At 42.7% G+C, this 27,855-nt stretch overlaps 2 protein-coding genes across 2 annotated transcripts; one reads left to right on the forward strand and one right to left on the reverse strand.

Moving 5' to 3' along the window:
- Window positions 1-695: 695 nt before the first annotated feature.
- On the forward strand, window positions 696-7,508 carry MTG2 (mitochondrial ribosome associated GTPase 2). Its single transcript, XM_008497974.2, has 6 exons — window positions 696-999; window positions 2,463-2,610; window positions 3,263-3,378; window positions 3,987-4,205; window positions 4,952-5,090; window positions 5,566-7,508. The coding sequence occupies exons 1-6, from the start codon at window positions 763-765 to the stop codon at window positions 5,958-5,960; spliced, it is 1,254 nt and encodes a 417-aa protein (XP_008496196.2). The 5' UTR covers window positions 696-762; the 3' UTR covers window positions 5,961-7,508.
- Window positions 7,509-20,102: 12,594 nt separating this feature from the next.
- Window positions 20,103-22,626, reverse strand: HRH3 (histamine receptor H3). The gene is made up of 3 exons (XM_030463107.1): window positions 22,416-22,626; window positions 21,905-22,071; window positions 20,103-20,987 (listed from the first exon to the last, which is right to left on the reverse strand). Exons 1-3 carry the CDS (start codon window positions 22,624-22,626, stop codon window positions 20,103-20,105), a joined length of 1,263 nt encoding a protein of 420 aa, XP_030318967.1.
- Between the last annotated feature and the right edge of the window lie 5,229 nt (window positions 22,627-27,855).

Raw genomic sequence — 27,855 nt, forward strand, 5'->3', positions numbered from 1 at the left:
TCTGAAAATGAAATTGGTGGTACTTTTCTTACAACACAGACTTTCTGAAGGGGAACAACAGATCCAGGGAGATCCTTTGGCGTTGCAGCTCCTCCCCTCCTTCTCTGGTACACTTTGCAGATGAATTATACCCCACAAAAGCTCGTCACAGCTTTCAAATTATTTGATATAAATTGAAAATTCTATCAAAATCAACCTGCTCTGCCTGTGCAAGGTGAGTGGGAGTCATTAGCTCAGTGCTGAGGAGGGGACAAGCGGCTCTGTCACTGATGACCCAAGAGACCCCCGGGTACCCACTGAGCCCCCCGGGACCGACACCCCTGACACCCCCTGCTCAATCCCCTAACCCCACTGTGGGGACAGCGAGTTCCAGCGCCCTGACACCGAAGCGGGCAGGACACTCATCGTGTTCCTGAGGGCACCGCACCGCAAACCCGGGCTTCCCAAGCTTCTCAGCTGGGAGCGAGCCGTGCCCGGGAGATTCTAGGACAGGACACGGGTACCACAGCCCCTGGAGCACACAGACTCCACGCTCTCCTGTCTCTGAGGGATGGCGGGGTGGCTGCGGGTGTCTGAGGGGTGGCCAAGGGATGAGGGGAGAACTCACCCCCGGTGGAGAGAACGCGCTCCCCGCCCCTTCTCCAGGCGGGAGCAGCTGCGCCTGTGCGGACGGGACGGGGCGGGACCGCGGCTGCGCCCGGCGGGGTTGTCCCGGCGGGTACCGCGGGGCTGTCGCGGGTTGTTCCGGTGTCAGCCGGGTTGATGCCGGTGCGGTGCTGGGCCTTACCGGGTTGCGGGTCCGTCCCGGTGTCTGCCGGCTTCATGCTGCGGCGGTGCTGGGCCGTGCTGAGCGGTCGGTCCCCGTGGAGATGGGGTCTGCTCCCCCTCAGCCCGGTGCTGCCGGAGCGGGGCGGGCGGTTGTTTTTCTCCACAAGCTGTGCGAGGTGTTCAAAGAACAGGCGGCTGAGGCAAAAAAGAGTGATTTCGGAGAGGAAACTGGTAAGTTCTGAGGTAAAGCAGCTGTTGGGGAGCGGTCGCCTCCCTGGCGCGCCTCAGAAAACGGAGCTGAACCGCCCCTCACTTCATGGTGATGAGAGACGGGCCCTTAATGGGACGAAAGATGATTCAAAACTCGGATAAACCCTCTGAATTGAGGACATGAGGCTGCCGTGTGACATTGTGGGGGTGCATCAGCCGCAGCTTGGGCTGAGAAAGCAAAAATCTCGCAGAGATTTAAAGCTGAAATGCGCGTTTGTTTCTCCCGGTTCCAGCCGTGCCACAGAGGTCAAAGGGAATGAGGGGTCCCGGAGCTTTTTCTTGGTATTCTTTTCCTAATTACGCATCTATGGAAGATGTTATTCTGTAATGATCGATAAATGACTTCTCATTCAAAACACACGAGTTTCCTGTCTTGCCATGTGGTGGTGCCAAAGCTTTTCTGTAAGAGACTTCTTAAGAAATCACTGGTCATAGTATAACTTTAATTTAGGCTTGTTTTGGGTTTTTTTGGTTTTTTTTTTTCCCAGTTGCTTTTCCCCTCATATTGTTTGGATTATCTAATTAAAGTGATGCACATATTTCATTCTTATTATGAAGTAATTTAGTAGTTGACACAATTTAAATGTTACCACAATGAAGGTCAGGCTTTCTCTTTTCATCCCGACAGAGACAAAATAGCTGAAACATGGTGCAATGTAATTAGTTTGCTGTAAGTCAAATACTAAGTTAATTTCAGAAACAGCCAAGATCTGGAATTATCTTTATATTTCTTTTAGCCCCTGAGAAGCTGCTGGTGGCATATATTAAGATTTCCCCTGCTTATTCTGACTGCTAATACTATCTTTTCTTTAATTTTTTAGTTGTTAGAAGACTGAAATTTCTCCTAATTTCATGACCCTGGTACAGAAATCGTAAATCAGTCAGAAAATATCCTCCTCACACATGCACCATTTCTTTTTGTCATTTCAAATTTCAGTTTGACTTGAAGTTAAAAGCTTATAATTAATTTTTTTAAATTGTTTTCATGAGTAGGAACCCGGTTATTGAGTGATTTTGCCTTGTAGTGAGGTAGCTCTCATGAGCTACCTGTCAGCACTATATAACTCTATTAAAAGGATACTTGCTTTTAGTTCCTTTAATGTGAATTTTGCACTTCCATTATCTGAGCTGCAGCATTAGCTAATATTGGCATAGCCTCAGGCAAGTACTTTAAAGAGAACTCTTTAAAAGTACCTGAAAAATGAGACCTATTTATTTTTACTATTATACTTCATATGCTGAAGTGGGAATGGCAGCAGAGTTATGGGTTTGTGGGGTTATTTTGGGTTGTTTTTTTTTTAATTATTGAGTGGAACTGATGATAGCAGGTCTCCATATTAGTAAGTTTTGCAAGACATTCAGCTTATTGGAAGGTGACTCTGCTAAGCTGTACTTCAAGGGTTCAAACCCCATTTTTGTTCCAGACACGTTATTTTGTGGATCACCGGAAAGTCCGTGTGGTTGGAGGACAAGGAGGAGGAGGGGGTCATTCTTTTTACAGTGAACCCAGGAAAATATTTGGAGGTCCTGATGGTGGAAATGGAGGTGATGGGGGTAATGTAATTTTGAAAGGTAAAGCTCACTGCATCTGTTTTGTTTCATTTTTTCTTATTGCTTAACACTCCCCACCCCTCAGCAAAACCAACCCTGCAACATTCTGTAGGGTGGGAGCTGGTAAATGTTAAAAATGTTAAAATCCTTGTTTCCATATAAGATATCTTTGGTTTTGAAGCTTTGAACTGAGCTGTGGTAACAGGGACATGAATGGCATTGACAGCCTTATAAATAATTTTGAAAAATAAGGTATTTTGCAGGCCTTTTAGTGGCCAGTGCCTGACCTGTGTTATGATGAGGCTGGGACCTGATCAAACCTTCCTCTTGAGATGGATGAAGGTGCTTCTTCTATCACCCAGCTGCAAAAATCTGCTAATCTATCAAATAAAAACTATCAAACTATCAAATTAATTTTTCAGAATATTTAGTAATGGTAGGTTTTGGAATGACCACATAATAAAGTGTATAGTTAATAAATCTAAATAAAGGCAGTTTCAACTTCATTACAATTTACATTAATAGTAGTTTTCCCTGACATATGTTATTATTGAGATATTAAATAGGATATGCATTCATGGAGTACTCAGGAAGGAGAAGGAATGTCAGAAGGTTTCTCTTCTGTGCCTGTTCTAACACGATGTGTTTAAAATATGTTTATTTTGCTTTACAGCTGACCAGCAAGTGAAGTCACTTTCTTCAGTCCTCCCCTTCTATCAGGGATTTCACGGAGAGAGAGGAGGGAGAAAAAACTGCTATGGAGCTAATGGTGCTTGTTTGTATGTTAAAGTAAGTGAAGGTTGAGTGTTAGCTCTGTATTAACACTGCTGATTTTCAAGCTGGATGACCTTTTTGTGAAAGAGTCTCATATTTTTCTTTTTTTAGGGAGCTTTATATGCTGTCTCTGTTGGGACAGGGCTGGGTGGCACACAGGCAAATAAAGCTGCTTTAAATTGTTACTAAAAAACCCTTCTTTGGAGGGTATGCTGAGCCAAAACAAGTATGTTTCTGGACTTTATGATTCTCCTTGGGGTCATATTCCTGGAGCAATCAGAACACAGAACTTTTTAAATATGAGCAGACTTGTTTTCTTTCATACTTCTTTTTAATTCAACAAGCCTGTTTTCATGCACACCTACAACGTGTTTCTTAGCTCCCTGCTGTGCTTAGGCTTCTCTGCATGAAAAGGGAGGGAGGGAGGAGAGTTATGACATTGTTAACATTTTAATGAAGAGTAAAAGTCTGTCAGCACTGTTTGGGTCCAGAAGGTGAGCCTCATGAAATACTCTTTTTAGATTCCCCAGCTGGAGAATCCAGAGTTTCAGCAAGCATCAACTCAGCTGGTAAAGGACCTGCTGAAGCCAGCAGGGTAGTGCTTGTGTCTCTCTTCCCTTTAGGTCCCTGTGGGTACTTTGGTCAAGGAGGATGGGAAAGTTGTGGCTGACCTCACTCAGCATGGTGAAGAGTATGTGGCAGCTTATGGAGGAGCTGGAGGGAAGGGAAACCGCTTCTTTCTTTCCAATGAAAACCGAGCTCCAACATTTTTTACTCCAGGAGAGCCAGGTCAGGAGAGGGTCCTCCATCTGGAACTGAAGACAACAGCCCATGCAGGGTTGGTGAGTGTTCCTGTGGTTCTTCAGCTTCCTTATCATTGTAAGATGACACTTGAGTGACTGAAGAAATAATGTTTGATGACATTTTTGTTAGCCTCTTGGCTTGCTTGTTTAGAGATTCAGCTCGATGCTTTCCTTCTCTTACTTGGTGGAAGGGTGTCTGGAGTGATTTGCAGATTTGTCACTCTCTTGGTACTTGATGTCTTCTTATTTTTGCTAAAATCAACACCAGATAGAGAAAAGCAATGTGCAGGATTGATCAGTGATTAGCAGAGTTGCTGGTGGTATACAGCAGGCTTTGTCTGCCAGTTCTGCAGATGAAAAGAAGGGAGAGTTCTAAATAATCTGTTTGCCAATTCTGAATTCTTTTGGAAAATAGTAAATCAGAGTTAGAAAGCAGAGGTAAAATGGGGAATGCAGGGCAAAGAGTCAGCATTTCAGGGTAAAAGATCTTACGGTATATACACTTTTGGTTCTTAAAAAAGTAAATACTTAAGATGGCACAAAAGAAGCTAAGGGGGCCCTTCTGTGCTTTATCTGTTTAATATTTGAGAAAATCTGTATATAAATAAAACAGAGTTTAGGAGAAACAAAAAAGGGAAACCAAGATGCTTTTCAGAACTAAGTACTCAAAGTTGATGTTGTTATATTCACGATGGAAGAACCTTGCCACATCTGCAAAAGCTGAACACCTTTTTCAAGTTGGGATTAACCTAAAACTGTGGTTTTCATGAGTGTTTGTATTCCAGGTGGGCTTTCCCAATGTGGGTAAATCATCACTTTTGAGAGCCATCTCCAGGGCAAGGCCAGCAGTGGCTGCCTACCCGTTCACAACCCTAAACCCCCACGTCGGCATTGTGCAGTATCAAGACTATGAACAAGTAGCTGGTAAGAACTGTAGAATGCTGTGTGTAGCTTGTGGGCAATAACTCACCTGAGTTATTCTTTGAAATGCTCCAGAAGTAAGTGTAGCAGTTCTCTAGAATTCTTGCTAGTTCTAAAGAACTCAGACAATATTGAAAGCCCATTCACATTCCATTAGAGATGCCCTTAATATCAAACTAGTAATCTGTACTCTGTCTGCACTGGGGTAATCTAAATTTTGGGAAGGCCAATTTCACATTCAGTTAGATATGCATTTCATATCTAACTAGCAATCTGTATTCTGTCTGCACTGGGATAATCTAAATTTTGGAGTTTTAGAAGATGGCAGCAGCCAAAATTACCATGAAGTTTGCTTTAATCTTGATGCATTAAGATCTAATTCTGAAAATATTGCACTGGCCTGTAGATAACTGTGTTTGGGTATTCTGGTGGGGTTTTTTGGTATGTTTGATTCACTGTGGAATTTCTTTCATTGTAGTTGCTGACATTCCTGGCCTAATAAAAGGTGCTCATCAAAACAGGGGGCTTGGGATGTCCTTCTTGAGGCATATTGAACGCTGCCGCTTTCTCTTATATGTGGTGGATCTCTCTGTGCCTCAGCCATGGATTCAGCTGGAAGACTTGAAGTATGAACTGGAACAATATCAAAAAGGATTGTCTGAAAGGCCTTGTGTTGTCATTGGGAATAAAATTGACCTTGCTGAGTCCAGGATCAATCTGCCACTTCTTAAAGAACAGATAGGAGACCGGGTCATAGCGTTGTCTGCGTTGAAAGGAGACAACTTAGAGGAACTGTTCTTACATTTGAGAGAACTGTATGACACTTATGTGAAGACAGAACAATCAAGAGGGCAAAGCCCAGTCAAGTGGTAGAAATCAGAACTACTGTGAACTGTACTGAAGCAAGAGGGGGGGGGAAAAACAATCATAATTTGATTAGATGGCATCCGTGTGGTTTTGGTTTTCCTTGTGGATTTGTTTCCTTGTTTGTTGTTTAAATGCAGGTGGATTTGTCCTGGACTGCTCTATTGTAAAGATTTTTATTTTTGTTTGTTCATCTTGGAGGTGTCCTGGGTGTTTTACAGCAATTTGAAAATTGTAGTCATGGTTGGTGTTGAATTGGAAATCTGGATCTTGTTTGGTGTTAGGTGGTTAACTGTGGAATGCAGAGAAGGCTGTCTAGTAGAAATGAAGTAAGGTGGTCCCATTTTTCTTTTTTTATACCATAAGCACTTTAATTCATCTTATCTTAAACTTTTCTCTTGCTTTGTTGTGTTCTTCTGGGTTTTGTTTGTTTATTTATCAGAGGAGGCAGAAGATTACACAGCTGCTCAGTATTTTTTAGGGGGGAGCAGCTGCAATAAATGATGCAGCTGCAATAACTGATCAAAATTATTTTCTTATTGTAAATAAATATCTTTACATGCTGGGAGTGGCTAAGTAGCTTATAAAGTAGACAGGGAACAGTCATTTGAGATTGAATTGTAAGTTCTGCTCCAGTTCCCTTGAGGAATGTCAGGAAATGTTCTGTGTGAAATCCTGGGCTTAGATATTCCAAATAAAAGAAAAATACAGTTTACTTTTTTTGTTTTAACAGTCTCATTTTGTGGACAGTTTTCTTAACTTTTATTCCCTAGGATTTCAGAAATCTTCATTTAGAACACTGTCTTTGCCCTCTCCTCATGCTGAAAGATGAACAACTTCTGTATAGTCTGGTTATGTCTGTAAAAGATTATTATCTTGATAAAATTAATAATTATTCAGCTTTTTCATAAGGAACTCTAGCAGACTTTTGGGGATACTGAGACACTAATAGTTAGGGAGTCAAGCAAAACAATTGTTCTTGAGCCTTTACCTGTTTCTTTATTTTTAGAGCAGATGAACTTGGCCTTCCAAACCAGCAGACTGGAATTACAGACCTTGCACATCATGAAGTAAACAAAGTAAACTCATTAGCACCATTGTAAAATAGAAAGATGTGATGTTTTTAAGCTTGTTTTTGGGGTTTTTTTTCCAGGAAATACATTACTTAAGGTTAATGAGTTTTGTGCATTGTAGAACCTTCACCTATCACTTGTTTTTCATTAAGCTTTGGTAGCTTACGAAGGATTTTGGTATGTTTTAACTAAAATGTGCTGTTTTCTCCTGCCTCAGCTGTCACAGGAATTCCTCAGTGTGTTAAAAAAATCCGAGTAGCCTCTAATTACCTCTTTCTGTACACCACAGCAAAGGTGGTAATTTTCTCTGCTTCTGTCACTTTGCACATTTTGTTTGTTTTCATCTCAAAAGCTTCTGAATGGTGCATCCTTGAAAGAATGGATTGCTTGGATTCAATGAGTAATGTTCTTTTTTCCCTGACTGCCTGTAAGTGGAAAGGGGCAGTCTTGTTCAATCTCTAAATTAAAACTCAGTTTGAAGCCTTCTGCTCTGTCAGTTTTGGGATCAGCTCTGTGAGTATGATTATGAATTAGAATTAAATTTAGCTGTATAAGGAAGAAGACACATGCCCCTTCTTATTCACCCCTTCTTATTCTTAGGAGCAGCAGGTTTGTATTCTGAAAAAGTGTGAAGTTGACTGAAATGTCTGTCTTTTTAATAAAAAATATGGGCAAGATAGGTAATTACCTCTCCTAAATTCACAGTCTGAGTATTTCTGTCTGTAATCAGGTGTGGAAACTCATCTATGCAATGGCATATGATCAGGAAATAATGAAAGCAAATATTAAATGCTGAAGGTGCTCTCATGTTTTGTCTCTTTCTTCCTTCATCCCAGACTGACTTAGGTAGAAGTTCACATCAATTCTCCTTCTCTTTGGTTTTGTACAGCATTTTGGGGCTTTATTTTTTCCTTCTGTCAGTACATTTAAAAAAACCAGGAACAGCTTCTCCAGACACAAAAGCTGCTGCAGCTTCTTTACAAAACATTTGATACCTCCAAATACTTTGCACTCTCTCTGACTGCACTTCAGTCTTTGGCAGTCTTTGACCCAGGCTGTTTTAAAAGCTTCTGGACTCTCAGAACTTTCACCCTTCCTTACACAACCTCAGCGGTTGCCTGAGGAGCTTTACAGAATGTCCCATTGATCCCAGAATTGGCTTCTTTGTTCTTAACATTTCAGCAACAGTCAAACACAGGGTTCAAAGAGGTTTGCAGGAGTATTTGCTCCTCTGTTATTAGGGTTGGAACAATGTTTCCAGGAGTCAATACACATCCCTTCCAAATGGAACCTCATGCCGGAGGTCCCTGTGCTGATTCCAGACAGAAGGAGTGGGGGTTTGCTGCTCAGCACCGTGCTGGGTTCCTGGCAGCTTGGGTCACATCTCCCTCTGGTGCTCCTGCAGTTTTAGAGGGAGGTTTTCTTGTATTCTGTTCGAATTTTAAGGCACATGTGTTATGTTATTAAGAGTAATTCTGGTTCTCTTGAAAATGAGGGATTTACAAGGGAAACTTGGTTTACATCTAGGAAGAGAGGGGAAAAAGATCAGATAAAGAGAACGATGAAATATTTCAGAGAAAAATGATGTACCAGAGGATTATTTTCCAGTATTTTGTTTTGCCTGGAGTTGTTTGAGGTTTTGATGGCTTCTGCATGGCTTTCCTTAGCTAGCTTCTGCTTTCCTCTGCTGAAACCTTTGATGTTGTCATGTCCTCTTCTTGATTTTCAAGTTGACAAGAGGAAAGAGATGGGGGGTTGTATTCCTCATTCTGATGACCTTCATTTTAATGTGAAGTCCAGGTTATATTTCTTAGAGAAGCTTGAGCCATAATTTCATTTAGCACTTTACAGTTCTAGTGCTCATGTTTTAATACATTTTTTGTTGTACACAATTACAAGGGTATTTTTATGCCAGTTTTGGGTTTTTTATATTTATTTCCAATCTCCAATCTGGCTATGAACCAGGTGCAGGTTCTTGCTATTATTTGCTTGTGTTTCTACAAGGTACTGGGCACAGAACATCAGTCTCACTCCTGTGCTGTCTTGTCTAACTGGGCTCACTGGTGACACCTGTAATGTAAGGTTAATGTTGAGACCAGAGGTTCAGTGTGTGGCAGGTATTCAACTTAATGAGTTATTAATTGAAACATAAATAGGGAGCAGAAGGGCTGCTGGAATGCTGATGCATTGTTTGAAGTGTTAACTCTGCAATGAAAACTAAAAGACAATGAATGTGTGCTTTGTCTTTATTTTTCTAAGAATATCATTGCTGTGTAAAAAGGGATTGATTTTTTTTTTTTACTAGCAAGTTTGCTTTTCCCTTGGGAGCCCATAATCTGGAGATCATTATCTTGCATACAAGTTAAGAGAGATGAGGCTTTTTGGGGAAGGAAGTAGAATGTGTGTAGAGAAAAGGGGTAAATTTGGAGCTCAGTGTCTCATCAATAGGTCCACAGCCCTCTCATTCCTCTGGAAGTTACATTTTTATTTTGGACCACTTCTATTAACAATAAAATTCACCCCCACTGTGAAAATGAGTTTGATATAAATTAAAACTTCATCCTAATATTGCTAAACTTCACCCAGATGCTGATGTCTGCCTGGTCTTTAAAGAACAGCTTTGTTTTCTTCTGTTTCTCTTCCATACTGCAATTTCCAGTGCTGTTCCCCATTAGCACCTTTCCCCATCTTGTTAAATAGAGATTAATTGTGGCTGCACTACAGATATCTGTAGGAATAGATAAGACTAAAGTTGTTAATATTCAGAGAGGAGGTTCTATATGTGTGCACTCCCAGTATTCCTACTTGCAGTTCTGAAATGAGGTGCATAAATGAGACATAAAACAGCTGGTAGGACAAAGGCAAGAGATTTTTATCAGCCTTGGTTTAATAGTGAGATTGTGTTTGCCCTTCATTTTCCCACTGAGAGTAATTTTTCATCTCTCCTGATTGAAACAGAATTGTCCAAAGAGGCATTAACAGCTTCTGGTTTCTTATCCACAGAGGTTTGGTGTTTTTTTCTCTGTCTTTGTTTGAAATATCATTTTGACTCCTGGAAGTGTGCATTGCTTGCTCAGGATCTGTTCTGTGCTTATTGCTATAGTGTTATGTCACCAAGGTGGAAGTATTTGGGTATTATTTATGTATTTCTGGAATGATGAGTGAAAACAAAAAGACCAGTGGCACCACTGAACCATATGATTATGATTTAATAACTAATGTCTGCATGCTTAATTTTAGGAAGAGGTAATGTGCATGGCTGGGTACTTTGTTACAATCCATTTTATTCAGCTAACATTCTGTTCATTTTAATTGGAGTCACTCTGGCATAATGCAGTGACCCAGGCTCAGGTCATTGGGATTTTTAACCTCTATGCAGCATTAGAATATACTCAAATGCTGCTATTTTATGCCATGGTTATTGGGTAAAATAAGACACAAAACATGAAGAGCCTGGTGCTTATTCACATATGCTGAATAAGCCACATTACACAGACTAAATCAGCTTTCAAAATGCACATTTTTAGAAATGCATTTAGATCCAGCCTCAGCAGCACTGATTGAAAATGGACTACAAACCAACTACAGAACAAACTCTCTTTTGTTATTCAAATCCTCAGTGAGTGCCTTTTTGTCTTTTGTCACTGGAGAAATCAATCCTCAATTAATGTGTAGTTAAGAGTCAGTGTTTTAGAACACATCGAGGAGGTCTGATTGGTTTTAGGACATGGAAAAGCTTGGTGATAGTTTTAAAGATGTTTCATTGAATCTTGACATTTGGTTCCTCAGGGTTTAATTACCACTGAGACAGGAACATCACTATTTTCTGAAGACACCCAGTGCTCCCTTTGTACAAACACTAATCAGCCACTGATGGAACTGAGCTATTCATTGCCTAAATCTAAATAAATTAATCTTTCACTAAAAGTGGAAAATGCTTATGAAAAAATATTTGCATGAGGCAATTCAATTGCTAAGAAAACTGGCTGACAAGACATCTGTGATATTACAGATGAAGTATCCCTATTTTGATTATCTTATTCATGAAATCACACTGTTTTGTGGCTATTCATTTCCTGTTGTTTTCCTCTGTCACAAACTAGGAAGATGAGTTTGAGCAGTGAGTTTGCCTTGTCCAGACAGGACACACATTTATCACATTTAAAAAATAAGCTGGTAAAAGGTCATCATATTAAATCAGATTTTTTTTTACTTGTTTATTTTCTTATTTTCTTCTTATTTTCTTATTTCTTATTTTTTATTTTGTTTATTTTAAATGTTTATTTTCTTCACTTACCCACCCCCACACCAGACATGTAATGGAAGTTTAAACCAGTAATTCAAATCAACAGTAATGGAAGTTTAAACCAGTAATTCAAATCAACAGTAATTAGGGGAAGGAGCTCTGTCTAGAAAAACAAAAACTTGTAACATTTAGGAAGGGCAGTACCAGAATTTGTGCTTTTGAGTCTTGCACATCTGTGTGATGGGTTAGCACAAGGACCTGCTGGCCCCCTTAACTGTAGGTTTAAAAGAAGTATTTTATTTTGGTAAGCTAACTCTTCTGTTTCTGTATCAACCAAAAATTTTTAGCCTCATTAACTAATTTATTGCCATTAGGAAAGTGGTTTTAAGAGCTGAAAACTTCATGTGTTTTATATCCTAAGTTTCTTTGTTTTTAAATATAACAATACCTTATGTTTGAGAGGGATTTATTAACCTTATCTCACTGCTAGAAACTGAATCCCAGGAACCTGAGGTCCAAATTGAGTCAGTCTGGGAAAAGCTGAGGAAACACCTGAATTTTAGAAGTTTTGGGTTTAAGTGTCTGTTTGGATTTGGACCCCTGCAACTTGCCCAGTCACTTAGGAAATCTGTAGCAAGGCAGAGGACCTGGAATTTGGAAAAAAATGGAGTTCAGTGCTAGTCCTGCAACAGGACTGTTGTCATTCTAGCTGCCTTGTGTCTTTTATAGCTAACTCTGTGTCATATTTGCATTTGTAGCTTCAAAGTTCTTCACCTAAACATCTGCAGGAATAGCACAGGAAGACACAGCTCCCTGCACACCTGCTCAGCTTCTCATCTGCCCTCTCCAAAAATCTGCAGGATCCATTTGACCTTCTCCATGGTATTTGCACTCTGTGTTTAGGAGTTTTCTGTGGTATGACTTCTTATCTCCTATTTTTAAAAGGCTTTTAGGTTGTTTTTTTTTCACAGTGAACAAATCCTGATTTGGGGATGAATAACAAAAATTGCCATGTGACACATGTAGACTTTATTAACAGGTGCTGATAATTAATGTAAATTATCACCAATTAAATGTTCTGAAGATAGTTATTTTTTAATGCTTATTAAATAAATTGAAGTAGCTTGTGAAACTGAGCAGCACAGAACAGGTCTAGAATTGTGAATTCAATCTAAATTAAGTTAGTGCTGGAGAAGTTAATTTCCTAATGTATTTAGTTTGGAACAAACCCAATAATACATTTAATTAACCCATCAAGGTCACTTGATGAATAAATGCACAGTTGAAAATTTGCTCTAAGTGAATATTCAAGCTAAAAAAATAGCTGTATTCCCATGTTCATGCAAGGAAAGCCTGAGTACTTCCACATTAATGGGGAAAATAACTGCAGAGTCTCACAAATGTAATTGAATTAAGAAGGAACTCGTTCAGATTTTCTCAGAAAATATTTTGTGCTTGTTCCTCTCACTTACAGTTAATAATCTGCTTTTTTAAGGCAATTTGGTGGCTCCTGTTGGCACACAAATACCTCAGCACAGACTTGTAGAGGTTGCATTTAGGGTAATTAAAACCCATGTTTTGCTTTGTGCTGCTTTGGTGTGGAGGAGGCAGCTCTGCTGTGTTACACTGGGTGATTGGATACCTCCTGATGCCACAGATGGGAGTGATTAGAATTGATTAGAAATTCTTCCTATTTACAAATTGTGATTGAAAAGCACTCTGCTAAAGTGATGCATAGTGATGGAACACAGTGAATTAATTGCTGAGCTAAAAACATGGTTATTAAGATGCATTGATCATCGTGGCCTTAAATAGTTTATTTCCCAGTTCTTTGTCTTCTGCTCAGTACTTCAGTTGGGGCAACCCCTCAAGTGATGAAGAGAGGAAGATTGAATTTATAGTTTTTCAAAGGAAATTGCTATAAAACCCCATGTTATCAGAAACAGGTTTTGAGATGGTCACTTTGGAACAGAGATCAGGAGCACGAGGGATTTGTGAGCGGGAATTTCTAAGGGATTTCAGCTCTTCCTGAACTAGATGACTTCAGTCTTCCTCTTACTCCAGTTTTAGCTATATATCAGCATTGTTCTGCCTGAGTAATTCTGTAAAATGCTTTGCAACCTTCATTTTGATTAAAAGTTATTAGTGGCAGCAGCACAGAATCTCCTTGCTCATTACTTTTATGGAAGCTCTTGCATAATACCTTAACTCCTTGCTCCCAGACCATTTACCAGAGACTTCATGAAAATATACAGGTTATGTTAGAGTTAATACAACCTGTATAAGATATATTAAACAGTGTAATTGCCTATCAAATGTGTGCTTCTGAGAGTGTAAGTTATTTGCATCATGGAGGAGATTGCTGAGCTTTGCCAACCTCTCATCAGTTCCTGAGCACTGCAGGGTGTACGTGCAACCTCATGGTTAAGGAATTATATATGCAACTCCCAGTATTGTTTGTTTTTCCATCAACAGCTTCTAATGACTAATGCTGTCTGAGAGCTGTTACTTAACAGCTAAAAAAAATTTGCCAGAACTGTCACTGCCCTCCAAGCAGAGAGCTGCTTGTCTGTGAATATTCAGAGATATCTTGAATGAGATTATTAACTACTTTGCAATCAGTTTTCCTTCAGTGTTAATTGTAGTGCTAAATCCTAGGGTACCATGACAAAAGCCATTCAAAAGGCAGTGTTGCATCACAGCTACATTTTTGTGCTCAGAGGAACAGATGCAGTCTGACCATAAAAGCTCTATTTTTTGTCCCAAATTGTGCATTTACATGCACAGGAGGGATATTTGTGATGTTTGTACAGTCACAGCCATCTACCTTCACACCCTTTTCCTTGACATCTTTAATACCTAATCACTGCATGGTATGGCAGGAGGATCTGGGAATTACTGGTAGGTATTTGGTGTGTAAGAAAAGCCTCTGTGACACAAGTGAAAGTCCTGCTTAGTCCTGCTTACCAAAAAATTAGGTAATTTATTGTTTCAGGTTGCAAAATTTTACAGATGGAAAAATAATAGGCTTGTTCTTCCCCCACACATGTGTTAGGATAGCTCTACCTATGATGTATGGTAATTTGATTAAATATTATTTCCCTTTTGTACCCAGTCTGTGCAAGCATCTTGTAAATTACAGTGTAAGAAAGTGGAGCTTGTAAATACCCAGTAATAACTGATGCTCACGCAGCCTGGACCATAGCAATAGAAATGGTGCTGATTTAATGACTCATCAGCATTCCTAAGCTCACAACAAGAGGTTTAGGGACAGATCTGGGGTTTTTTTGCCTTTGAGGTATGTAAAAGTCTTCCTCTCCCGGGTAGCAGTGGAGTTTTTCAAAGTGAATGCTAATGGGAGTTTTGTACCTCAATAAAAGGATGGGATGAGGTTAATAATACTTTGCACACTGCAGAATCCCTAGGTGCTTTTCTAAACCCCTGACTTCCTTAATCCTGCAAATAGGGGCAGAAAAGCATGTTGTGTGGTGGTAAGGAGGAAAGGAGAATTACATCAAGGTTTAGGGAACACAGAAGGGTTGTCAGTTCCCTACTATCCACTACCCAGCTCCAGAATCTTCCATGGAAGGCTCTTAGAAATTGAGACCACTTTTCTTTTTTGTGGCACTCCTCCAGGATGGCTCTTGCCTGTAATTCCCACATCAGAAGTAAAGGTAATAATATTCCTGATTGTGTTTCATGTATTGGCAGGATAAGTCCTGTGGAGTGGAGGTCTCTTCCAAGACCAGGTCTATACTGCAAAGCTGGGTTTGTATCACTGCATGGGAGCTGGAGTTATGAAAAATTAATCTTCCCTCATAGAAATCATGTTGTTAAACTTCTTTCTAGCAAGGCTACTTACCTACTGTCTTTCCATCCTAGTTCTGCTATGGAAATGTAAGTTCATTTACAAACATGGAAGGAAGACCAACAGCATCCTTTCAAACAAAAACATAATCACATTGTCTTGATTTCAAAGCCCATCCCTCTCAGCAGATCCCATTAATTCTCCTAGACAGGTGTTTTCCAACAAAAGCTCCTTGCATTCTCCCTTCTTCTCAAGTCTCCTACTTGAGCTAATGAAGCTTCAGTAATGCCTCTGGAACAATGGAGCAATTTATCTAACTGCAGGTTGGAGATAACAAATAAGGAATGGTAATTGAGGGAGGGTGCTGAGAAAGAGGCACTGGCAGCAAAGTTCCTGTGTGTGTGTGAAGAGATCTCTCATTATTGGTGATGAGAGAGGAAGCACCATTGAGCCAGCAAGTAGCAGTGTTGGAAAATGTTCTTTAATGTTTATGGGGATGCAGATGTTGCCTCCTGAAGGGAGCCACAGAGCTGTCTGGGGTGGCCTTTACATCCCCAGTGAGTCAAGTGTAGATTTGTGTTAGGAGAAGGGCACTGGCACTGCCTCTGACAGATCTTAGAGAAAGTCACCCAGACTGCTGCTTTGAAAAGGTCCTGGGTACTGTTTACACCTGCAGGAATGTTGTTCACTGACACTCCAGGTGTAAATTGGACACCTCTCCCTGGAAATAGCTGGGTTTCTTTCCTGTGTGGGCTCCTATGTGCTTCCACAGATATTTGCATGCTCATAATTACAGCAAGTCTTCCCTTGGTTTTGAAAACAGGTCCTGCCTGCATAGGAATGGGGAAATTTTTTAGCAGATATGGTAACAAAATCCATATATAGGTGTTTTGCTGGGCTAGTTGACAAGCCCTACCTTGTCTGATGGTAATGTGCTTTCACAGCTCATATTTGATTATGCCTTGAAGCTCCCTCGTCCCTGTCTTGTCCAAATGCATACAGGCATTTATATTCTGAACACTAAAAGTTGTCAGAATTCAAATACTCTTTAAAGGATATTTGAAGTGGTTATCAGCTACTCTGAAACTTCAAACCAGCTCATAACATTTTCAGCATGAAGCCTGTGCTCATGTGTGACCTCAAGCCAGGCATAAGCAGTTATTTTTCTTTTTTATTTCACCAGGCAAGAGCTCTTATTTCAGGAAGGAATGCAAGTATCTTCCCTGCAAAATCCATCAAAGAATAAATCTACTTTCAGTTAAGTTGAGGTAATTCAGGAGGTCCCATATGGAGGTCAGAGACCATAAAAATACTCTGCAAAAGGCTTACAGTGAAATGGGTCCATTTCTTCACTCATCTGAAAGCTCAGAGGAAAGTACCATTAGGATTTTAAATGATACAGAAATGTATTTATCCTACTTGTGGAACTCTTAAAGAAAGTGGCAGCTGCCCAGCTGGGATGTGCAGGCACATCCTGGGTTTATGGATGTCTGAAGGGAACCCAATCTCCACCAGCTCCCTGGGAGTATTATTAATTTTGAGTCTCTTAAAACTGGGTATTTTGCTTACTTATTTTGCTCACAGGTGGAAAGGAAAAATTCCTACCCTAAGTAATGGCAAAGTCACCTTGAAATTCAAAGCTTGTCTCTTTGCTTTTAAGCAGAGTTACTACCAATGCATGGAGGAGAAAGCCTCCTGTTTGCCTTCAGTTCACAAATACTGAATCAGAAGTTAAGAATTTGAGAAGGGAGTCACACAGCATCAGGAGAAAATTCAGAATTTAAACACTTGCAACTGCTTTTCTAAATGCCTGATTTCCCAGCTCCTCACGTGGAGGAAAACCAGTTCTGTAGCTAGAAGTGTTAATGTATTGTGGGGGTTTGTTTGCTTTTTTATTGGCTTCAATTAAATCAAGTTCCAAGGAGGGAAAATTTATAGAAAGGGGAGGGAAACAGCCTGGGAAAATAACTCAGTACATGCTTCCTTTTGCTTTTCTTTGGTCTTACTGCATAATAATGTTTCAATTTAATTTGACATGTGTTGGAATGTGGAGGAAATAAGAAAACAAAACCACCCCCCTCTGTCACCTTCCTATTTTAATTCTACTGGAAAGCCCAATTCCTGGTCCCTGCTCAGGCAAATGTTTCGGGTAAGAATTGATAAATTTGTTTTTCATGCATTTTTTTAGCCAGAAGTAACACAGCCACAGTGTGGAGGGCATTCTCACCTCTAGTTTATCAGAGATCTGGCTGTTAACCCAGAGAGCTGTGAGTTTGTTCAGATGAGTTTTCATCTTTTCTTTTAAGTCTGTTCTCTCTCAAAATAAAAATCTCTGTGCTAATGTGATACCAGGGCTTTTGGTCATGTTTGGTGTTATTCCTGTGGAAAATAACAACCTTCAAAAAAAAAGGGAGAAGAGAAAGAATGCAGCAAAGTGGGTTTTGTGCTGTAATTCCACTATTGCTGATCACCTGGTATCTGGCTTGAGTTTCAGGAGCTACCTGTAGCATCTCTCTCATTTTAGTGACAGTAGATGGCACAAAATCAATGTTTCTTTGCAAGCACGCCAAGGACTGCTGAGAAGAAATAGGAATATCAGAGAGATGTGTGCTCTAAGGAGACAAGAAATAGCTTTTTGGGTCAGGTAAAAAGAAGTGGTACAGGAGCAAGTGGTGTGACCATGACTTCAGAAGCTGGTAAAATCTTTTTGGAGAACGTGGGGTCTTTGAGTGATGGAAGATGACATGAAACGTGGCCTGTTTTCTCTTTTGCAACCAATTTAGTATAATTTGAACAGTTATTTGGCTTCTACTGCATTTCAAAGACTTTGCACTGATCCAGTGAAGGTTATGCAGGATAATCTTTAAAAGAGAAAACCAAAATCCTTGTTCTGGAGGATGAGAGTGTGAAGTAGGGAGCCACTGTTCAATACCAGGTTAAAAATAAAAAAGGCAGATAAAAAAATTTCTCTACCCTTTCCTGGAGGTGTAATGAAGCCAGGAGCTTTTTTTCTTTTGTCAGACTGAATGATCTAGTAATCCTACCTCTCTTGATGAAAAAATGAAGAGAACCACGGCTGGAAACCAGTACGTTGGTCACATCGTGACTTTGCCATTTTGGGGCAGTCCAGTGGGTTTTGGAAGTCACAGGAAGAGTTGGTGTTAGTGTAACCTGTTCAGATATAATATAACACCTTCTGGAAAAGAACCAGAGTTGGAAAGAATGAAGTGTTGTGCTCTCACTGCACCCTAGTGTGGTGTCATGAACCTGCTAATCAGAGGTAAGAGAAACTCAGATGTTTCAGGAGCTGTATTTTTGCAAGATGTGTAGGCTTTAATTGCCTTCTCAGGCAAACCCATAGATGCTTTGCTTTCAGTTGGATTTTTATCATTTCCAGCAACCCCCTGCTTCCTGTGAAATATTTGGCAATCTTTGTATAAAAATACTTTTATTGTGGCTTTCAGAAGGCAGCAGACACAAGGAAAGGTACAAGCAGGCTCAACAGCACATACTGACAATTCTCAGTACACTTATTTCAAAGGATATATTTTAACCCATATACAATGGTCTGACTGAACTGGCCACAAGACTGAAATTTGTCATATCCACAAAACAAGACACAACTGAAAACCTGACTTCAGATTACAACACTGATCTACCCAGCAAGTGTCACTGCAATGAAGTTGGACAGGATTTGCTTTTATTCCCTAGCAGCAGCCCAAAGCAGTTTGCTTACAGCAGTGAACTGGCAATCACAGCAGCAGAAGCTTTTGGGTATTACTGTACAGCAGCTGGGTTTCTATTTGTTAATGGAGTTTGCAGGCTTCTAATCTTGAGTTTCCCTGTACAACACTGTTAAATATGAGCTTTTGTCATTGCTGACAAAAATGGGCAGGTGAAGTCTTTTGCCTTATGGTCAGATTCCCTCTGTTCTCTAAGAGGCTGCAGAATAAAAGGGGAAGTATGGTGAAGCACAAGATGGGAAGCAGAGAGAAAATGCCCAAGATTTTACATTAATACTGAGGCTACAGCCCTGCTCTCTTGAATCTGGTGTTCTATCTGTTGAATTAGTTTTCTGCTTTAAAATAATAAAAAAAAAAATAAAAATAATGTTTATGTGGCCTGGGACCAGCTCAGTCCAGGTCTCCATTCGAATAATGTATTTTAAAAGTCAGCATGCAACAGTTCTGGAACTTGCTAAAATGAAGAGGTTTGAAACTAACTTAAAAAAATAAATGAACACAAGATTTACTTCACTCAGGACCTGATCCTGCTGCTCAGCTCTGGGCAGGAGAGAAGCTGTGGGAGCACTGCTCACTGTGTGGCTGGACACAGAGGAAATGGAATCAGTTTTGAAGCAGGGATCAGGGAATACCAACAGGGTGTTTCAGGATATTTGGCACCTGTGAGTCTGGCTGTAAACCCCTTAGGGTAGAGATTTGTCCCTTTTGGGGAAGGGGAAGGGACATCTATTCCACCACATGCAACATGGATCTAGGCTGTGGCTGTAGCAATAATGATAAATGAGGTGGTTTGCTTCTGAGGTTTATTCTCTTCTTTCTGTATCACCAGATGGCAGTAATATCTTAAGTGTAAGAAAAAACACTCCCATTTACAGGAAAAATCAGATCTGCAAACAGGTAAATTGCAGTTTTGTCCAGTTGTTTTGGGTCAGATATTTATTTTTGTTAGCTTTAATTTTTCGGGTTTGATTTCTGTTTTTTTCTTTTTAGTGAAATGGTGGTGCCACTCTGGCTGTGTAGGTGGCAGCAGAGTTCTTTATGACACCTGCAAGGGGAGGACACAGATTTCACTGCCTGTAGTTAATGTAAAAAAACCTCTTACCCTTCTATTCTGTGTGGTTTGGGATTTTGTTGTTGATGGACTAGAATATATTAATAGTGGTCTCGCTGCTGCCTTCCTCACATGTCCCAGGCCAGTGCTCCAAGGAAGCAAGGTACAGAACTTTTCCATAACACAGTGTGTGAAACCAAAGCTCTTCTCAACCCCACACAGGGCTGGCTTCACTTCCAGCAGTTCTGAAGAGGATCATGAGGCTGAACCTTCAGCTTCTTGGGACAGAGGAGTTTAATGAAAGCTCTTCTGAAACTGTAGTGGCAGAGAGGGTACAGGATGGGGTTGACAGCTGAGTTGATCCACAGGAGCCAGAAAGAAGTCTCGTACCAGTAGTCAGAGATGCAGTGGCCATGGCAGCCAGCACGGATGATCATCAGGAGAGTGTATGGTGCCCAGCAAATCCCAAAAATGCCCACAATGATTGCCAGTGATTTAGCCACTTTCTTGTCTCTCGAGAGCCTGAAGCGTTGAGTCATGCTCTGGGACACCACCTTCATCTTTTTCTCTAAGGACAGAGTGGATGCTGAATTTTTACAGCTCTTTTTGTTGTAACACTTGGGTTTCCCAGAGCTCTCAGAGCTTGTTGACTGCAGGTCTTTGGCACCAAGGCTGCCAGTGGAGGCTGCTGCTTCATCTTTGTTCTTGGAGAGGTCGAGGGTTTCAGCTGACTCCTTCTGCTCCCACTTGCAGCATTTCAAAGGAAGCTTTGCATCTGGGCTCATTTCCATCTCTTCAGTGAAGGACTGGTTCTGCACTTCATGGAAGATATCCAGGCGTATTTTGGTACGTTTCTGTATGTTCAGGTAAATGCTGAGGTTGAAAAACAGTACGCTGATGAAAGGTGTGAAAAACTCCAGCGTGGAGGCTGTCATGAGGAAATACCAGTTGTAGAAAAACTCAGCGTAGCACTCCCCAGTGGGTATAATACTCTGGCCTGATATATACTCCCAGCTGATAATGGCAGGTCCATAAAGCAGGAATGCTAACACCCAAACCATCACCATCTTCAGCACTGCTTGCCTGGTGTTACCTTGCTGGGCTCTGTAGGCGACCTGAAATGGGAAAAACTTAAGTATGGCCACACACCCCAACTGGTTGAGGCTCTTCACAAATAAGTGGTTGGTGTTCCTGGTAAAGTTGCTAGGCAATATCTTAGCAGCCTAACAGATTCATAATGCCATAGCCAGGAGAAGCAATTGCTAGATAAATCACACTGCTGCAGGGAAGACTTAAAATCCTCATCTTGCCACTCCAAAACCAGACCCAGCATCTGCATAGTGGAAATTAGTACAGACTTGGATGGAGCCAGGCAGCCTACTGCACCCCACCACTTCCCTGAGTTGTCCCAAGGTCCTCTCTACAACTCCTGGGGAGAGATATGCCTCAAACTCCTGGGCTAGGCAAGCATCAGCTCTGGCTTTCTCTGCGCCCTGTACCTAATCCACGTTGTATTTGGATTATGGGAACAACCAAACAGCAGTGGAGACGATCTGCCTGCAAATTGCTCATTTTCACCCATGAAAGGATGGGAGTTTTCATCTTGCCCTGTACCCAGAGATCTCAGGGCAGTGGCCTGCCAATGGATACTGCAACCTGCTGCCTCGGTAGCCAGGGAGAAGCTGAGAGTCCAGCTGCAAGCCACCTGTTTGTCCAGGAGATTGTAAGTCTCTTCAAGTTAGTAATAGATGTGCTTACCTCCCTGACTCACTTGTACTCACTTCTCTTTATTCTGGGAAGGGAACACCTGCACAATGGGGTCTGAGCCTTAAGTGATTTAATTACGCCAGAAATAGTAATGTGAAAAACCACAGCTGAAGTATGTATTTGTGGGTAATTATTGCTTTCCATCACCAGGCTGAGAGATTCATCATTTCTGGAGGACTCGGAGAGCTTTTAATTATTGCAAAGGATCTGAAGAGGAAAACAGAAGGAGAGTTATTCCTCTCCCAGCTGCCATGACAGGACTCACCGCTCTTGTCACCGAGAGGAATCTGTCATAGCTAATTAGTACGATGTTGAAGACCGAAGAGGTGCAGAGCAGGTAATCAACTACCAGCCAGAGTTTGCAGAGGCTTCTCCCGAAGATCCATCTCCCCGTCAGCACATAGGGCACGTACAAGGGAATGCAGAAGGCCCCTGGAACCAGAGGGGTCGGCGGGCATCGGGATGCGGGGGGCTGAGCCCCGCAGCGCCGGACAGGGTTCGTCCCCCCCCTCCCAAGAGCCCCGCACCTGTCCGTGACCGGGGGGGTGAGGAGGGACCCGGGGGTGCGGGAGGGTGTCGGGGGGAGAGAGCGGGGCACGGCCGGAGGGGACGCGGGGTTGCGGGTGTGGGGACCCTGGAGCAGTCGGGTCGGTGGCATCCCGGGAGCCGCTGCCCGCTTGGCCGTGAAGTTTCTGCCGGGCCGGGCAGGAGCCCCCCGAGGGGGTGGGGATAGGATGGGATGGGATGGAATGGATGGGATGGGGAGGGCACTTTACCTACTAGGAAATCCGAGATGGCCAGGTTGAGGAGGAAGAAGTTGTTCTGGGTCCGCAGGCTGGAGTCCGCCACGAAGGCCAACATCACCAGCGCGTTGCCGGCCACGGTGACGGCGATCAGCAGGGCCATCAGCGCTCCCAGCGCGGCCGTGCCGGCGGCGGCGAAGCGCCCGGTGGTGGCGGAGCCGTTCAGCGCTCCGGAGCTCTCCATGGCCCCGCCGCTCCGCGCTGCAGCCGCGGGGCTGCCGCCCCTCCCCGCCCCGCCTCCCGCCCCTCGGGGCGCCGCAACCCCGCGCTGCCCTGCGGCCGTGGGACCGGCACTCCAGCCCCCAGCATCCCTGCATCCCCCCCTCGGAGCAACCCTGAATACCCCAGAGCATCCCTGCATCCTTCGAGAGCATCCCTACGTTCTTCCTTCCCCCTCAAGCCGGGAGCATCCACGAATACTCCTAAAGGGTCCTTGTATTCCCCATGGAACATCGCTGCATCTCCTCAAGATAAAGGCCATGGGGAGTGCTTATGGTTCCCACCTCAGTGGAGATCAAGGCCTGGCTTGTCCTTTAATCAGACTCCAGGTCAGGCAGGAGGGGTCTCCAAGTAAGTGGAGGAAAGTGGAGGACCAGCAGGAGGAAGAGGTGAAGCTGCCTGGGAGCAGGTAGCTCTTTACCTACCTTTTGCAGGTCTGCAAACCAAGGATTCCTTGCTCACAGTCCCCAACTCCAGGAGTATTATTATTACTCCCTTCTCCTTCCACTTGTTTGATATTTTCTTTGCTAAATAGAATAACTTTTGTTTCAACACTTTCTTCAGTTGGTGATACTCCAGGATGAAGTTACCTTGCTGTAAAACCCCTGTGTGCAGTGCCTGTTCCAGAATGCAGGAGTGGAAATGTCCTCAGGGGTTTCTTGTCACCAGGGTAGCTTAACATAATCCCTGTTTCTGGAGAATGGCATGGGGATGAGCAGGAAAGCAGCACTGGAAGCCAGAGAGGGATACTGGCTGGAGACCCTGACCAAGCTCCTTTTTTCTGGGAAAATGTGGTGAGTTCTGCACCCCATTGAAGAATACAGATCAAAAAGCAAAGCAAGAAAACTGTGCAAAGCCAGAAACATGCATGAAACTGATTGCCAGGGATTTTGCTGCCTTCTGATTACTCCAAAAGCTATTTTCACATCAGGAACAGTTGCAGCCTCAATTCAAACCCACTACCTTGTCTGCTGTCTTGATAGCTGATGCTGGTCCTGCTGGGGAGGCTGAAAGGGCTCTTTCAAATCCTCGTAAATCGTTTGCAGCCAGCAGAACCGGGAGGTGAGAACACCTTCCCTCACAGCACAGTCAGGGACCTCACCGAACAGCAGGGGTGGCCTTTGGTGGCACCAGATGAAGGGTGGCCACTGGCAAGGACCAGCCTCATCCTGTCCCTTCACTTCTCCAGCACTCAGGCAACTTCCTGGCTCCCAGTTTAGCTCTGGTCTCTGTTTGAGGGGCAAGCACGCAAGTGCCACCAGTTGCCAGCTGACTGGTGAGGTGTCCTGGGTCACCTCTGCTGCCAGGTCCCGACAGAGGATGTCACTGTGGGCTTGTGGGAGCCACGGGAGGGCGAGCAGAGGATGCTGCGAGTGCCCCAAGCTCCCGGCCGGTGGGATAAGGGCTGGAGAGTGCAGTGGGGGGAGGCTTGGGGGAATTTTGTGCAGGGCTTCAGTGCTGCTTTGGGGAAGATGAGATTTGACACCAAACCCGGCAGAATTACCACCAGGGTGGGGAAACAGCCTGGTTGTGCAGCTACAGCACAGCTGCAGTGGAGAGGACCTGAAATTTGTGCATCTCACCTGAGATGTGATGGAGCAAGGACTTCTATTTTTTCCCCTGTTTAATGAACTCTCAGACAGCTTTCATTCTGTGGCTGTCATCTGGTGCTATTTGTAATCTCTAGCTATTCAGGCAATCATTAGTATTCATTGCAATGTTTACAAATCCTAAATTATTGTGTGCATGTTGCAGCATTATCACTAGGAGCTGTTTGGTGTTTGTTAACCATAATTCATTATTCAGAGTTTCCACCATCCAGATAGAAAGCAGAAACTGTGCTTTGTACCTCAGGTAGTTTATAAAGTGTTTGCAAAATGTAGCGTGGACAAATCTCAATTATTGTTTATTCAGAGTAATTTGTCAGGAGTGTTAGATAAATAAGAGATGACAGAGCTGAGCAGACTATAGTTATCCTCATCCTGATGTTTTTTTTCTGGCTTCAGTTGATTTATAACATATTTCAGGAAACATGCTATCTTGGTAATAACACAAAGGAAATCACCCAACCTAGAAGGGGTAGTTAAAGCAGATTACACCTAGCAGATGGTATGATTGCTAACTAACTCTTTGACCTGGCTTACACAGTACATCTGCCTCATGTAGACATCCCATGGTTCATAAGTTCTTATAAATGTTCACATAGGGTGCATTGATCCCCCTGCACTCAGCCCACGGGGTCTTCTGGGCTATCAGGTGTGAATACTGCTACATCCTTGTGTGGGTAGGGGAGCCAAAATGGGATCTTTACAGTGGGTTGAAGCTATAGCTCAGCTATAAGCTCTCCTGAGCCTGGTTTCTTTTTATTCAAAGGTTGTGACTAAGAAGCAAGGATGGGGATGGCAGACGTAGAGGTTCCAGCTCAGAGGTTCCAGCCCCGAGCCTGCTCCCTAGGGCTCCTGCCCTGCTTCAGGGAGCCCTCAGCCATGGCTCCCCTCTGCTTCCTTCCTTGTTTCATTCTTGAGAAACATTTGGCTTGAACATGAATTTTGCAGACATTCTATATCTTTAAAAGAGGCCAGGGTAATGTGTGGCTTTTTAAGTTTGCTTTGTACAGGAAGAGAATTCTGCACTTGGCTGGTGTTTCACCTTCAATAGGAGAGTGAGTAAGAAGTGAATAACCCTCTTGTAAGACAACTGCTCTGGAGAGTTTCTCTGTGATGTGAAGTCTTCAGGATAAGAGACAAAGAGCTTCTGCAGCCTCCTGGTGTTTGGGAGGCTTTGGATGTAATTCAGTAGTTGACTCTCCCCTGGGTTGGGGCACTGCAAAGTCTGTGTGTGTTTTAATACAGGGCCTGAGGACCATTAGGGGCTGCTGAGCCTTGCTGGTGACTGTCACCTCCCTGCCTGGTGCTGGTGACTGGGGGGAAATAAGGCACTGGGCTGACTTGTGGGGTGTTTGGAACATGCTTTGTGTGTGTGTGTGGCTCAGTGCCACTTGCTCCTGTGTCTGTTGCTTATTATTTTATCTTGGAGGTCCTAGAGGGACCAATTTGATGTTTCTTTTGCACAGATATATTTCCTCTGTTTAGTATCTCATTTATGCTTTCTCTGGTGATTTGGAGATTTCTGTGTTCAACAGGAGAGATACAGAGAAGTTCTGACTTCCCCAAGACCTCACATCCAAATAAACAGTTTCTCTGCACAGTGATGATGCTGCCCACTTGAAGACACAGTGCTGGGATTCACTCTTCTCAGTGAAACACCTACTTTTCCAGGTCAGCTTTGATTCTCCTCCTTTCTAAAATTTAGCATTCTGGTAGTTTTGTTAAATCCTCATAAGTCCTGTATCATAAAACCCTATGGTTTTCTTAAACACACAGTTCAAGATCTTTTCACTGTAACACTCGTGTGATTCCTTTAGCTAAAAGGCAGATGCTGTCAGATCAGAGCCTATTCTACATCCCTCTGTTTTGCCTTGGACCACTGTCACTGCTTACCTCATGCATTTATTTACAATTCATTAAATCTCCAGATGACATCCTCCAAAACACTGGATGTGGAGAACTATGCCATGAAATCTGTTTTTGTCTTCTTAGGAATGCTGTAGAGATGCTGAGATTTTTGTTAGATGCTTGTTCAGGTTCTTAGCTTTTGTTGAATGCTTCTTATCTTTCTAATGAACCAAGAAATCCAAATGCAAGGAGTTGGATTGATCCTCACTCTGGAAGGCCTATCAGGATGCCTGTAACAAAATAAGATTTTTTTATTGCTTTGTTACTTTTATCTGCTCCACTCAAGTTTTATTCCATAAATAGCTATTCCATAAGTAGCTCTGAGTAGTACATTAAAGAGTTTCTTACAAATAGCACCATCTTGGCCCACAGTAGCTCTTGTATACAGTAAACCTGAAGCTTGAAGGATATTCCTTTTTAGCTCGTTGATTAAATATTGCTACATAATTGACAGCATCCCCCACCTTCAGAGACTGTGATCTTCCACAAGTGACAAAGTGACAATGATGTCTGAGTCACTAAAATGAAATCAAATTTATACTTAATACACACTCTCTCCAGATGGTTTGTCTCAGGGAATGCATGACCTGAAATTGCTTTCATGCACATCCTAGTCCAACCTGACCAAGCTGGTCACAGCCAAACTGTGTACAAATACCCTCAACTCCACAAAGCAGCAGAGGGCTGAAAAAGTTCCCAAATTTGCTGCCTCTACTCCAGGCACATTTCTAACTCACTGCTTGCACTGACTGCTCCAGCTCAGGAATTTTGTGCACTTTGACATCAGTGGAAGTCTCTCCACTGTGGGCCACAAATGTGTGGGCAAAGCATTGCACCCATGGGTGAGCTCAGTGTGTGGCACACCTGGGTGCCAGGCTGGGTGATGCCTTCTCTTGCTTCCCTTCTTTGTGAAGGGGAGAGAAGGAAGCTTGTGTTCCTTCTGGCACAGATCAAATAATAAATCAAATCAGCCCAGTCAATGAGGTGCTAATGACAAATTAGGTTATTCATAATCCCTCGGGACAGGAGAAACATCCCCTGGATGCTGATCAGCCTCCTCCTGTCCTCCCACAGAGGAATTTGCACTTGGGTACAGGTTTAGATACAGAGTGAGGACAGCTGTGCCTTGAAATCAGGAGTTATGGAAATCAGAAGACACATTATCAGCATCTGTAACATCTCATGGGGAAAGTAGAGCTTTCCTGACACCTTCTCTCTGCTTTCCACTCCCCTCTGTCTCTCCTTCCACAGAGCTCCCACACCAAGGAGTTTGCTCTTCTCAGAGAAGCAGTGGGGCTGTGCAGGGCTCTGCAACCTCCAGACCTCCAGGAGAGTTGCTGCTATTGCTATGCATAAATTCCAGTTTTTCCATTGCTTATTTCTGTCCCATGGAGCCAACTCATCTGTGGAACAAACTTTAAAGAAGGAGATGATAAAAAATCCTCTTTGTGTTCATGTCTTCACTGCTGAAGGTTGAAAGTGTGCTGGCATTCACACAAGTATCTGTCACTATGGAACCCATCCCTTTGTTTTATTCCCTTTTCTTCTGCCTTTCATCATGGGAAATGTTTATTCAGTTTGGAAAATTCCCTTTTTCAGATCCCCTTGCAAATTACCAGTACACGTGGGTGAGGGTAAGGGCAGTGTGGCAGAGAAAAGAGATCCCAGAGCAGCTGAGG

Source organism: Calypte anna, chromosome 20 (assembly GCF_003957555.1).
Source record: "Calypte anna isolate BGI_N300 chromosome 20, bCalAnn1_v1.p, whole genome shotgun sequence".
Lineage (NCBI taxonomy): Eukaryota > Metazoa > Chordata > Aves > Apodiformes > Trochilidae > Calypte > Calypte anna.

Excerpts from the sequence above, each read along its gene's own strand:
- MTG2 (XM_008497974.2), top strand. The coding sequence starts at position 763 with ATGCCGGTGCGGTGCTGGGCCTTACCGGGTTGCGGGTCCGTCCCGGTG. Across the intron at positions 2,611-3,262 it reads GGGTAATGTAATTTTGAAAG|CTGACCAGCAAGTGAAGTCA; the intron begins GTAAAGCTCACT and ends TTTGCTTTACAG. Across the intron at positions 4,206-4,951 it reads CAACAGCCCATGCAGGGTTG|GTGGGCTTTCCCAATGTGGG; the intron begins GTGAGTGTTCCT and ends TTTGTATTCCAG.
- HRH3 (XM_030463107.1), bottom strand. The coding sequence starts at position 22,626 with ATGGAGAGCTCCGGAGCGCTGAACGGCTCCGCCACCACCGGGCGCTTC. Across the intron at positions 22,072-22,415 it reads CATCTCGGATTTCCTAGTAG|GGGCCTTCTGCATTCCCTTG; the intron begins GTAAAGTGCCCT and ends CTCTGGTTCCAG. Across the intron at positions 20,988-21,904 it reads TCCTCTCGGTGACAAGAGCG|GTCGCCTACAGAGCCCAGCA; the intron begins GTGAGTCCTGTC and ends TTCCCATTTCAG.